The sequence below is a fragment of the Lissotriton helveticus genome, chromosome 8 (assembly GCF_964261635.1).
Source record: "Lissotriton helveticus chromosome 8, aLisHel1.1, whole genome shotgun sequence".
Lineage (NCBI taxonomy): Eukaryota > Metazoa > Chordata > Amphibia > Caudata > Salamandridae > Lissotriton > Lissotriton helveticus.
The window spans coordinates 864,623,804-864,637,909 of record NC_136069.1 but is presented as its reverse complement, the minus strand read 5'-3'; the positions used below and the strand labels follow the sequence as shown (position 1 = coordinate 864,637,909).

The following is a 14,106-nucleotide window of genomic DNA, read 5'->3' as shown; positions in this document are numbered from 1 at the left end:
AGTACTCTGAAGGGTTCTGACAAGCTGTTCTTCTTAAGACCAGGAGAGCTTGTCAGTGACCTGCTTCTTGGGAAGCCTTCCAAAGCCTTGTCCTGCTTTCCCAGCATTGAGAGTAGGAGAAAGAAGGTATACCTACTGGAAGACCTCAATCCAGGAGAGCCGCCTCCTGAAAGGTGGACTTGACCCTTGGTAACCTAACTACTACATGGTCAGGCATACAACCACACCAACATCTGGTAGATTCCTCAGGTAATCCTGGTTCCCATCCCATCTACAAGATGGACATGGCCTAGGAAATGTAGAAGAGTCAGAGGAATGGGACCTTACCCTTTCCTATGTAGGCTGTAACTGGATGATAGTCTGGGGGTCACATTTTATACGGCCACAACCCCACTGTATGAAATAAGGGAAATAGGACAGTAGGACATTAGATTGGAATTTGACTCTACCCACGACCTATGCCTCTGCTAGGTACATGCTAGCTTCCTGGCTCTGTACCAATCAATAAATCAATCAATCAATCAGGAGTTTGTTAAGCGCAACTACTCACCCGTGAGGGTCTCAAGGCACGAGGGCTAGGGGGTGCAGGTTCCATTTCATTAAGGCGGGGATCTGTAAAAGAGCCAGGTTTTGAGGTTTCTTGCGAAGATGAAGAGCGATGTTGTCTGTCTGAGGTGGAGCGGAAGGGTGTTCCAGGCTTTGGCTTCGAGGAAGGAGAAGGAGCGGCCTCCTGATCTAGTCTTTCTGGTGCACAGGACCACGGTGAAGGAGAGCTGGGCTGATCGTAGGGTCCTTTGGGGTGAGTGTAATTTGAGTTGGCTGATCAAGTATGCTGGTCCGGTGCTCTGGAGGGCCTTGAATGCGTAGGTTGAGTATCTTGAAGGTGATTCTCGCCTCGACAGAGAGCCAGTGGAGTGTGGGCAGGTGCTGGGAGATGTGGCAGTGTTTTGGCAGGTTGAGGACCAGTCTTGCGGCGGCATTCTGGATGTTCTGTAGTTTGCGGGTGAGGTTTTTGTTAATTCCGGCAGAGAGTGCGTTGCCGTAGTCGAGTCTGCTGGTGACCAGGGCGTGAGTGACTGTCTTTCTGTGTTTGAAGGTCTTACGAAGGAGTCGGAGGGTGAGGAAGCAGGAAGACGAGACTGAGTTGATCTGGCGGTCCATTTTGAGCTCGGAGTCCAGGATGATTCCCAGGTTGCATGCGCCGTCCGTAGGGGATGGTGGTTTTCTGAGGGCGGCGGCCACCAGGTGTTGTCCAGGCGTCAGAGTTTGGGCCCATGATGACTACTTCTGTTTTGTTGGTGTTTAGTTGTAGGCAGCTATTTTTCATCCATTTGGCGACGGCTTCCATGCCTTCTCAAAAGTTGTGTTTGGCAGTGTTGGGTTCGTTGGATAGGGACAGTTTGAGTTGGGTGTCGTCTGCGTATGACACAATGTTGAGTCCGTAAGTTCTGTAGATGGGGCGAGTGGAGCCATGTAGATGTTGAAGAGCGCCAGGCTGATGGAGGAGCCCTGGGGGACTCCGCAGGTGATCGGTGTAGGGTCTGAAAGGAAAGGGGGGGTCCCGCTGCGTTCTTCCGGAGAGGAAGGAGCAGATCGAGTCGAGGGCCTTGTCCTGGATTCCTGCGTCGTAAAGCATAAACATAAAGCATGTACCAGAAAGCTGCTCAGTGTGGCCTCCCTGCTGATTACCTTCAAACCATAAAAAAGGTTCAGGACACTACTGAGTTACCACTAGGGACAGCAGGGATGGTGCACCTCGCCTTACTGAGGAAGGCGGAGATGACAGTAATATGGCATTTTATACAGAACTTCAATCACTTTTAAGATCCATAAATAACAGATGTTAATAGTATCTAATTGGACACTAGTTAATTCAGTTCCATGTCCTACAGGTCACAACAGATGCCAGAAGCAAGCTTTAACTCACTGAGCTGTCTTGCGGTCTAACAAATGGTCTCCTTACCCATTGTGAGGGCGAGTGAGTCATCAGGTCAGAATGATGATGAATGTATATGCTGTTATGTGTCCTTGGTTTCATGAGCTGTTCCGGTTTGGGACCTGCTCATTCCAGATGTGTGTTGTAATGTACGCAGTAACTACTGTGAATGCATCTCAGAGAATAGGCCATTAGCAGCTAATACAAATAGCACTTATGGAAGGAACCCTTGACTTTGATTACTACGTGAGTTCACAAATATTTAGGAGCAATCCAATGAGAATGTTTATATTAGAGACCCTGCTGTACTCCATGCATGCTAATACAGTTCTCACACCATACCAAGATGTGAGCACCCTCCTATACAGGGTGGTGCCAACACAAACTTACTGCCCAACAATGCTAGAGCTGTGTATAATTCTATTTATAATGCCAACGAAATGCATTTTGGCCAATGCAATGGCCTTGATCACATAACAAGTGTCATTTCAAAAGTGTTATTTAAGCTATCACATGATTAGCATGCTAAAAAAAGAAGAAATGCTTCAAATGAACCTGTCTCCATTAATATAAAGTGAACATAAGAAATTAATGCAATAATTAATAAATACTACAATTGACAAATAAAACAAAAATAATTTATTATCCTCTATTCAGCCATTCCAATTCATGATCGTTAAGTCGTGCTCGACATAGAAAAAAATACTGCTTATAGGAGAGCATGATTAAAACAAAATAAATTCAAAATAATGCACATCAATTGTCCTCCAATGATATGCAAAAAGGAGCTACTATTGCAATTCCACAATTTACATTTATGCGGCGCTGAATTTACCATATATACCAGCCGATACATTCTTTGCATTCCCCTACATAACAGATTAGTATTATACCCTAGTAGGCATATTGTAATTGGAACACCAGCATAAAGTATATCCACTAATAGCATGAAGCCTCATAATTTGCCTTTTGTAATGCAGCCCAAGGTACCATATTCGAACTACCTATGCAGAAACATATTGCAGTCAGCTAATTGGTTAATTTGAAAATAAGCCCCCAATAGGTAACCAGTGAGCCAATTGCGGCATACAGAAACATTTATTGCATTGATAATCATTTTGACCTAAGCAGTCAAAATAATGAAAACAAAATGCTGTGAATTTCAATCAGTAATCATGAAAATTAGAAATACAATTCTTCTTCAGTGTTCAGACCATCTGGTATTTTGTATTTAAATCCAACATATAATAGGTTTCTAGTCTTCTGAGTTTTTTTCCCTGTTGCCACCTCTTATACTCAAAGATACGGAGTCAATCACAAACTATCTTCACTGTTGGTCATTACAGTTAAGAACTTTCTGAAAATGCCAGGCAACAGGGTAACTCTGATCCTTTTTCTTAATAGCCCGCACATGCTGTTATATTCTAATTCTTGCAGCGGATTGCCCTACATATCTTAAATGGGGTATTGGTTAAAGACAATATTACCTCAGATTTGTTAATACCATACTTGCAAACGTTACATTTGTGACATTTGCAAGAAACGCTATTATCAGTTAGCCAATGTCTTGAAATCTTCATCTTAGGGCTACTACTCATGTGTTTCTGTCTCATAGCCTTGGCTCTTCTAAAGTTACTTTGTGGCCTGTTATGCATGGTTTGCCCAATGTTTTGATCATGTTTAATTAAATGCCAGTGTTTGATGAGAATTTTTCTAAAGGCATGATGTTTTGTGCAATATTCTGTAATCATTTTAACATCATGGCCTAGATTCTTTCTTTGGACTTTCTTTGAAAACAACAGATACTTGTATTTTCTCGCATTGGCCCTATCTCTAGCAGCTTGAATGGTCTCTTGCTTATATCCCCTTGAGATAAATATATTGGCTAATTCTTTCTGTGTATTGTACAGTTCCTTCACATCACTACAATTACGCCTAATGTGCATATTTTCAGCTTAGGGGATGCTACATCTTAATTTGTCTCGATGGAAATACAATGCATGTGGTGTCATATTACTGGTTATGGACTTTATGTACGCTTTAGTGTTCGACCTTCAATTTTTTACATATGCTGTCAAGTCCAAAAAATGAATTTCATATGCGCTGATAGAACATTACAGATTCAGACTATTGTCATTAATCTTCTTGACAAATTGTTCAGCAGAACTTGCAGAACTCCTCCAAATAATAAACAAATCATCAATATAGCAGGTCCACAGAGCCACATTATAAGCCCATTCCTCAGCACATTGGTCTATGAGCACCTGCTCCTCCCACCAGCCCATGTGCAAATTAGTGTACTTGGGGGCAAAGCAGGTGCCCATTGCTGATCCCCTGATTTGTCTATACACTTGTTTATTAAATATTAAAATCTTGTTGTGTAGACACCAGTGTACCATACTTTACAGCATCAGTGTATATGTTAGCAGTGTTAGAGGTCTAGCACTAAGAAAATATTCAACCGCCTTGAGCCCATCAGTATGTGCTATGCTAGTATACAATGACATTATATCCAAAGTCGTTAATACAAAGTACTGTTCTCAATGCGCATCATAAATTCTTCAAAAAAAGTGACGTGTATCTTCGATGTAAGAAGATAGGTTGTGTACATATTCCTGTAAGAAATAATTAACATATTTAGAGGTGCTCTCGAATAACGACCCATTTGCTGATAATAGGTCTTCCTGAGGATGAATCAGCATTCTTATCCATGTATGGGATGAGGTAATTGGTAGGGTAGGGAAATCATTCTTCAGAAATAGGTATTCGTCTTGTGTCAATAGCCCAGCATTGCGCCATTGTAACAAGTCTGAATGGTATGAAGACTTAGGATCTGATTATGAATTTGGCAGTGTGGGAGCGGGGTGGCACACCACCTACCCAAACTCCACCGTCCTCCAGATTACAAGTTGTAATCTTGGGCGGCCCGTCCAGCAGTGGCTGGCCCTTAGCGCTGCCTTTAAAAGGCTCATAGGAGTTCCTTAGAAAGGCAGCACCGTGGGAATTCCATGCCGTGAAGGAACTGGGGGTGTAGAAAGACATTGGGGCACACCATCTTCCCCACTAAATACACCCCCTGTAGGGCCCCCTTAGTTTCCCCACCACCACCCTATTCATGACCGGTTCACCACCATGAAAAGGAGAGCAGTGAGTAAACTCATAATATGCTTAGCTCTGCAGCATCTGCACTGCCAGCATATTGTGGCCTCAGACCATGGCAAGGCCACCAGGAATAAGGGATCCCCGGCAGTAACAGAGGTCCTATAGTGATCCGACTGCTAAAATCTTAATAAGGTTGTTGGACCGCTGGTATAGCGGTTGCCGCACTGCCACTATGGGTTTGGTGGTCCACTAGTTGGACTCCTTGTAGTTGCACAGTAGCAGTAGCAGTACTGATACTAGTTGAATTGGAAAGTAGAGTTTTTGCCAAGTAAATATTTCACAGTCTGGGGGACTCGTGATATATTAACACTGAAGAAGAGTAGGAAGACAATATCACAAGGTATTCACTGTGAAGACGTGATAGGGCATAATGTGCAAGAATAGGAAACTATTTTGTTGGTGGAACAGGACTGTAAGATGTTTAAGCTTGCTGGAGAAAAGTAGAAAAAATATAAATGCTTTCTTGTTTGCATGTTAATGGATCCGACATTTTTTACTTCCTGTAAATCTCTGATCTCACTTACTGTTTGACAACCTGAGATTGAAGGCAATTCACAAAATAGTGCAACCTATGAGGAAAATTGTTATGAATCAGTTGAAATTAAAAGATTTAGTATTGCTAAATGGGCACTCGAAACAATTGTTGAACGTGCAACATATATTTGTTCCTGAAAAAGTGTACATCTCATTAAAAGCTGTTTAGTTTTCCATATATACTGATGATTTAATTAATACCAAATAATTGCTTTTACATTGATTTATATCATGTGTATCATCTGGTATTTGTTGATTGCACATTATTTTTTCATTAATTATAGATGCAAATTCAACAGAGTTTGAACCAAATACCAGATACCCTGTGGTAAGTGAAATTTTCGGGTATGGGGCTATAATCTTGCAGTCAATTGTCAACAGTATTGTGTCTAAACCACCACAATTCGTGCATTCATTGTTTACTGGAATGTTTTGACTGTGAATAGGGTATATTTCAGCAGTCTGAGACTGCACTAGAGGAAGTTGAAAATGACGACTGACAAAGTGTAACTTAACCTAATTTACTTAGCAGCCTGTTTCTCCAAAATCCAAGTGCAATAAATGGTTCTGTGGCCACTACTGGGATTATACTTCTCCGCAGAGGCCACTGGTGCAAAGACATTTGAATTGATTTGACTGGGGATGACAATAGACACGTTGAGGCAGAGAAAAGCATGGTTGGATGTGCGGTACGTTACCAACCTCAAGTGTGAGCAACAATTATCTGCTCATCAGTTAAAATAAGTCCTGGGAAGGATACTTATAGGCTTTGTCGCATCATTCGCCCTTTATATTAGCAATTACATCCTACTTGGAGATCTCAATTTCCACCTGGACGACCACATTGACTCCAACTCAAAAACACTCATCGAAGACCATGAAAAACTGGGTTTCACCCAACGATTAAAGGGACCCACTCACATTTTTTTTATCCTCATATCACTAGAAGGGGTCTGCAATAAACCGCACCATCAAACTCTCCGCTCTGCGGTCGCTGCATTCACCCAGGTTCTGGTACCATACTGGACCATCACCTTTGTCGGTGCCTTGGTGTAATCAATGGAATGAGTAATCGATACCCAAAGAGCTGCACCAATTTGAAAAGTCAGTCCATATATCTGGGGTGAGGCCCTTTTCCATGCCCTGATCAAATCCCCAGACTTTGATGGCTGCCTTAACCCAATCGTCCTCTTTTGGAGGTAGAGGGTCCCTCCATTTCATTCATATTTCACTTCTGGAAATTATATTCAGATAAAAGAGCAACCTTATATGTGGTCTCCTCAACAACTTGCTTATTTTCTCATCCCCTCCAGGAAGAACTAGCATTGTGTTTAAGTTGATCTTCCTGCCAAAGATACCTGTTAGGGCGAGTTCTATTCCTCCCCAGTAATCACTCACCCTGGGGCATTCAAAAAAGATGTGGGGATCCTTGGCTTTAAACAATCACACCTTACACACTTGGGGGGAGGATGAGGAGCAAACTTTGCAATTTTAGATGGAGTCCAGTACAGATGATTAATGGTAAAAAAGTGGTTTCTCTTCAGGTTGGCTGGTTTGACAAGGAGCCTTGGGGAGTTATTGCAAAGCGTTTTAATATCTCCCACATGAAAAGTTGCACTCCAGACTAAGTAAGGAGGTCCTAGGTTATTTTCCTCGACCTCCAAAAGCTTCTCATACCACCTTGCAACCTCCTTACTCTGAGGTCTTATGTCTTGGAGAAAGAGCTCCAGCTCCCAGTCACCCTCAATTTCCTTTTTTGAGGCCACAAACCAGGAGGACAGTCGAATAAACTTAAATCTAAATAGGTCGTTTCCAGTCTTTGCTTTAAAGACATCCTATGGATACACTCCCTCCAATGTCCCCAGATTTTTTTTTTTTGGTCCTCATTAGCCTTTACGCCACCCATTTCTAACCAAACGATAAACATAACACACATTTTGGTGGTCGCTAAGCTTCTAAGGACTTTTTCCCCCCTTTTCCCACCCCTTCCCCCCCCCCTACCATCCCTACCCCCCCAACTACTCCTACCCACACCTCCCGTGGAAAACCCTACCATCCTCCCTTTGGCCAAGGCCATGTGGGTGTTTTTCCGTGGCGGTGCATCGTATTTTATTATAACATTTTACACCAATAAAGACAGGCTTAATAGTAAGCATTGTATCAAAAGTTTATCTTAAACGGCAGCTTGCCGGGTCATATCTTGACATTGCTCAATAAATGCATCAACCTCCTCTACTACCCGGAAATTGTGCATCTTGTTCCGCCACATTACTTTTAAAAAGGCTGGAAATTTTAATTGAACTGTAGCCCCCAAAGCCCTAAGTGGTTCTATGCGTTTGCCTAGCTCCCACTGCCTGTTAGCTGTGACTGGTGACAAATCAGACCTCACCTAAATTTTTACCCCGTCCACCAATACATTCTTTTTCTTCAAAGCGACTGACAACATTTTTTCTTTTAAACTAAATGTAAAAAAATGTATCAAAACTTTTCTTGGCTTGGTACGGTTAGCATTTAATCTAAAAGGATCTCGGTGGACCCTCTGTATATCTGCATAGATCGTCTCTTCGTCCTCTTCCAGTTCCAGCTCAGATTTTAAAAGGTGGGCTACAATTTTTTTAATGTCAGCCCCTTCTTTTCCTTCCGGCAATTTCAGTATCTTTAAGTTGTTTCGCCTCTGCATATTTTCACGTCTCTCCATTCGCTCTTCCTGCGCCCTTTCTCTGAACTTAATTTCCTCCATCTCTCTATAGTTGTCTGCAACAGAATCTCGGAGCTCCTTTGCCTCAACCTCTAAAACTACCAAACGTGAACTCAGCTCGCTAAATTTAGTCTCCAGGCTAGTACATGAAGCACGTATATTCTCCTGAATCGCCTTAGATTCCTCAAACCCTTTATGCATATCCAAGTCCAGTTTCTTCAGAAGGGCTATTATTGCCAAATCAGAATTTCCCCCCCTATTCAGGTCCGAGGAAATCAGCTCATTCACTGCCCCCGAATTCGATTCTGACAAAATCATCTCATTTATTTCCTCAAGTCCTAGCACTGCCGGCACTTTACCCATATCCACCAGGGCTTCCCCCTCCATATCGGCCATAAGAAGCTGATATCGATTAGGACTTAGAACACCAGACCAATATATAGCAGTAGTTTCTATCGGTGAAGCACTGGCCCCCTCGTCCCCTGATGCCGGTGTCACACTTTAGGCAGGATTTACCAAATTGGGCTTCAATATTAAAGTTTTAGGGATAACCTTAAAAAAAGAGTTAAGTGAGGGCGTTGTCTTGATTTTTTTCTCCAAAATACTAGGTTTCTTACTATTATATTTGTTAACTGTTTTTTTCTTTATAGTTTTCTTGGAATTAACCTCGCGTGAGTTTTTGTTTTTATTTTTTTCCTTGATGGGGGTGAGAGCCTTATCCTCCCCTTGCGCCCTAGCAGTATCCGGAGCTGCAGTAATTTTTGCCGCGCTCCTCAATTTATATCCAGACACCTCAAAACCCGCTAGGTCTGCTGCTTGCTTATGTTCTAACAAACCGCCACGCTCCTCATTAAAGTCTAAAGAGCCTCCATTGCTGGTTTTATTAGGTTTGTTAGTCAAAGAATTACACTTGCCTAGAGCAGACCCTGATTCGATACCTCTGCCAATACCACCTCTCCCTTTATAACCTACTCTTGCTGCTGCTCGGCGCCTCCTCCCAAGCTCATGGGCTGCTCTCCCCCAACAACCAGCTACCTTTGTGGGCACGACTGAACCCACACCACGCACCTCCTCTGTTTCCACTGCTTCCTCCAGCACATCCAGTCTGTCCTCACACCGAGAGCTATCTGAACCTTCTGCCGCCATGCAGCTCCGCTGCAACTCGTTCACTTTGCCCCTATATCCTTGATACCGCTGCTACAATCTCCAAAAGAAAACAACCTCCGCACCCGTAACCGTAAATTCGGGCGCTTTAAAGAGAGAACGGGCGGAAACGCTCCAGAAGCCGCCTCTTATACTTTTCGAGCCTCTGAGCCTAACTGAGAAGCCGCTGCCTCCAATCTCTCCTGCCGCCACGCAATTCCGTTCTCCCTCTCCGCGGGGAAAGACGCGGCAGAAAACACTGCCGCGGTAAACGCCGACTCCACCGACTCAGCCTCCGACCTCCGAAGCCTCAGCGCCTCAGTGCCCGTAACTGAAGAAAAGAGAGCAAAAACGCTCCAAGAACCGCCGCCTGTGCTCGCCTACAGTCGCTCACACCGCCACACCTCCAAACACCCGCGACCCGCTGTTAGCCGGCAGCCATGTTTTCCCCCGTCCCAATGTCCCCAGATTATCCATGTTGTAATACCCGCCCTTCTAAGTGATAGACTTAGGCCATCTTTTAAGCATAAGAGGGTGCCGGGGAGTACCAAACAGGGAGCCAGTTGGAATAGTAACCCAAGTCCCCCTTCTCCTAACCGTATACCATAAATTCAAAGCAGATCTTAATACTTGTAATCAAACTTTCTTGAAGAACCTGGGGGCACCAAACTTATACAGGAATCCCTCCACGCTCTACTGCCTCACCACCTCCCCAAGGAGCTTCCCCCAAGTGGAGTCGTAAGCCTTCCCCAGCAGCATCCAAATATTTTTAAATTTGAAAGCGGCACAATACAAATTAAAATTAGGCAGGGACAATCCTCCTTTGTCGAGCCTACGACAACGTTTTTTTCAGGCGTACCTATCGCATTTATGGGCCCATATAACATCTATGACCTTCCCCTGAATTCTGTTGACGCCTGACTTTGGAAACCCCAGGGGAATGGCATTGGAGAGGTAAGTCAATTGAGGTAGGATGACCATTTTTATTAAATTTACACGTCCAAAAATAGTTAACAGGAGGTTTTTCCAGTTAGATAATAGACCCTTTGTAGAATAAGCTACAGAATCTTATCTATTTCATCTACTATTGAGATTCCCAGATATCTAAAATTGGGGCTAACTTTCCCATCTTAGTCCTTAACATTCCAGCACATTATATCAGTTTTAGAGGTATTTACTGAATAGCCAGAAAGGGAGCCAAATTCCGCTAAAAGATGTTCCACCTTCGGATTGGATATAACAGGATCAGCCTTATAAATTAATAAGTCGTCGGTGTTGAGCGCGACCTTACTAAAAGGAACTACGTAAACATCAGATTTCAGCAGTTGAGCCAGAGGTTCAATATATATATTGAATAGACAAGGTAAAAGAGGGCAACCCTGCCGAGTCCCTCCTGATATACTGAAGCTGGAAGTCAATGCGCAATTAAGGAGAATCCTAGCCGACGCACCCTCATAGGCCGTCTTAAGTGTTTATCAAAAATTAGGGCCGAATCCCATTACTTTCATGACCTCCCAAAGGAACGCCCAATACACTCGATCAAAGGCTTTAGCAGCATCCAAGGCAACTACGGCCAAGGGGGCTGAGCGTTCAATAGCAAGATCTATTGTACCAATGAGCTGTTGAGTCTACTCCTGTATGTGCGTCCTCGGGATAAAACCCTTCTGGTCTGGTTGTATTAACTGTGAAGCAAACTTAGCCAATCTTCCCGCTAAAATACTCATAAAGATCTTATAGTCCGCGTCCAGCAGGGAGATTGGCCTATATGAGTCTGTCATAGTGGGGTCTTTGGCCGGTTTCAGAATAAGGACTATTGTAGCCTCTTTCCAAGATCTAGGGACATGTCCGCCCTGTCAATATATCAAATTGAACAGGGTTTCCAAAATCGGTATCATCCCCTTTTTTAAGAGATTATACACTTCATTGGGAAGGGCATCAGTACCTGCAGCTTTACCATTCCTCCTTTTAATGAGACTTAATCTAATCTCCTCCTTAGTCATGGGAGCCTCAAGTGTCTCATGACTCAACATTGTTAAACTAGGCAATTGTATCTTATTCAGCCAGGCCTTAAGAAGCTCTGACCTAGGAGAGATCTCTGCCTTATATAGTGTGGAGAATAAAGAGACTAGGCAGGCTTGCATGCCCTCCTTTTTATTTGAGACCTCCCCTCTGTCATTCACAATGCATTGACTGATGAGATTCCTAGATCTATCTGCCCTAGCTTTCCAGGCCAGCAATGCACCAGCCGTGTCCCCATACTCAAATTTCTGCATACACATGGCATACCACTGCGCTCTACACTTTTGGTCTATTTTAATCGTATAGTCTTGCCTCACATCTTCTAGAAGTCTCTATATCTGCTCCCTTGCAGCGACAGACCCCGAACGGGCCCGAAGCAGATCAACCTCCAATGAACCCACTTTGTCCTCCATATCTTTTAAACTTAGACGGTCAGCCTTATTTTTGACATTGGACAGCTTTTGTAGCACCCCTCTGATATATGCCTTATAGGCATCCCATACAACATCTAGGGTGGTAGATCCAATATTGTCCTCGAAGTAAGCCATGCATGCCCGATTTATTGCCTCTCTCAACTCAGAGTCTGTGAGGATAGCCCTTTTTAGTGTCCATCTTGGCCTGGGGGTCCTGCTGTAACCAACTAGGGAAAAACTGATCGCGGCGTGATCCGAGATATGACCTGGGAGGATATTTACAGTGGTTATTGCTTCAATGATGGCCCTGTCTGCAAAGAGGTGATCTAACCTTGAGAAATCTCCATACATGTTACTGTGAAAGGTAAAGCCTTGTCTGGCTCCCATCTTATACCTCCACACATCTAACAGGGCCAACTCATATTGTTTAGTGTCTGGCGCACCTGAGGGGCATTATCATGACATCTTTTATTAGACCTGTCATGTACAAGGTCCAATAAAACATTAAAATCTCCCCAACAATGATAGGAGTTGTAACTTTCAATAAATTCTATTCAAGAATAGATAGGTAAGAGGGATCGTCAATGCTGGGCCCCTAAAAAATAGTACATCCTAGCTCTTCCCCTCCACAATCTAAAGTAGCAATTATCCACCTCTCTGATTTATCAAGTTTGAAGGATTTAATAATGAAGCCCCCCCACCCATTTTATTAAAATAGCAACACCCTTGCAATACACTGCCTGCTCTGAAAGTAGAAAACACTTTATCCAGGGGTATTCTGAAAATGCAGCTCGACCTTTAAAGGTGTCTAAGTGGGTTTCCTGGATCAGACATATATGCGCTCTCCTCTCCTCTAGGTATTTCATTACCAATCTCCACCTACGCTTGCACCTAAGCCTGTTAACATTCCAAGATAGAAATGTTAGCTTATTGACTCCCCTCATCTTAAAAATGTAAACTCAGTGCTGTCGTGGACTGACGCAATGGTGCAACAAAAACCATTCTGGTTTAATAGAGGACATTTTGGGATTTTGTTCCCACTGCTCTCCACCTCATGCCAAACCACCCTTCCGGCCCCCCACCCAACCCCTGTGCCCTACCCCCACCCCCCCCTTGGGGAAACCTCCCTGACAATATAGGCATAAAACCTAACAGTCTTCTTTCATCAGTAAAACAATGAAACGCATTGTGTCGGGCCTACCCTCTCGCCATCTCCCCTCCCCCGCCTAGTTACGTACCTGCTCCCTTCCTGATTTCCTCAATCAGATCATCTACATCCTCAACTGAACGGTGTACACATGTGATTATTTCACATTGTTTGGAGCGAGGCCAGGAATTTTAACTGAGCTTTGGCACTGAGTTTATGCAACTCCTCCATCCTTTTCCTCATTTCTCACTGTTTCCTGGGCGGTAGCATGGCAAACATCTGATCTTATTGAAAAAAAATAAGACCCAGCAGAAAAAGAGCCTTCTTTTAACGCTGTAGAGGGAATCGCCCCCTTAGTAGTATACTTGAGAATATTGATTAAAATCCTCCTCTGCTTTTGCCTTGCTGGGTTCCACTTAAAAGGATCCCAATGTACCTGCTGGATGTCAGAGAAAAGATCGCTATCCGACTGATTCGTTACAGCCGTGTTCTGCAACAACGAAAACACAAAGGCCTTGATGTCCGAGCCTTCTGCAGCCTCGGGAACATAGATAAGTCTAAGATTGTTCCTTCCCTAATGGTTTTCAAGGCATTCTAGATCGTCTTTCACCTCCTTGTTTTACCTGACTTACCGGCTCACATGTGCAGAAGTCGTATCTATGGCCTGCTTTATATTAGGGATCTTCTGCTCCAATATATCAGTTCTTGCAGAGACTTCTTCAAGTTTCTGAGCTAAGGCTGCACAGGAACCCTGTATTGCAACCAGATTCTGCTCGGAGATCGTGAATCTGCTCTTCATCTCCTCCTTGAGTACCAAAAGGATGTCAGCCAGAGATTTTTGAAACCGCCTGAGGTGGGTGAATGGTATCTGGGTCTAACTGGGAGGACTTATCCTGCTCATCCTGATTATCCTCATTGCCTGCCACCAGGGCCTTGAACCTATTTGATGTTGAGCTAGGCATTGAGGTGGTTATTCAGGGGCTCCTCCCAATGGCAAATATTGCAATCTGGGCCTCCTAGTGGGAGAGCAAGGGAGAGTAATTGTGTTAGTCTC

The 14,106-nt window shown here is 43.7% G+C and overlaps 1 protein-coding gene across 3 annotated transcripts in view; it reads left to right on the top strand.

Moving 5' to 3' along the window:
* CTPS2 (CTP synthase 2) overlaps nt 1-14,106 on the top strand; it is a 2,098,303-nt gene that overhangs the window by 1,284,723 nt on the left and 799,474 nt on the right. For all 3 annotated transcript variants that reach the window (XM_078657669.1, XM_078657667.1, XM_078657668.1), the window contains one exon: nt 5,917-5,960. In XM_078657669.1, coding sequence (XP_078513795.1) covers nt 5,917-5,960 — 44 coding nt within the window. The remainder of the gene's footprint in view (nt 1-5,916; nt 5,961-14,106) is intronic.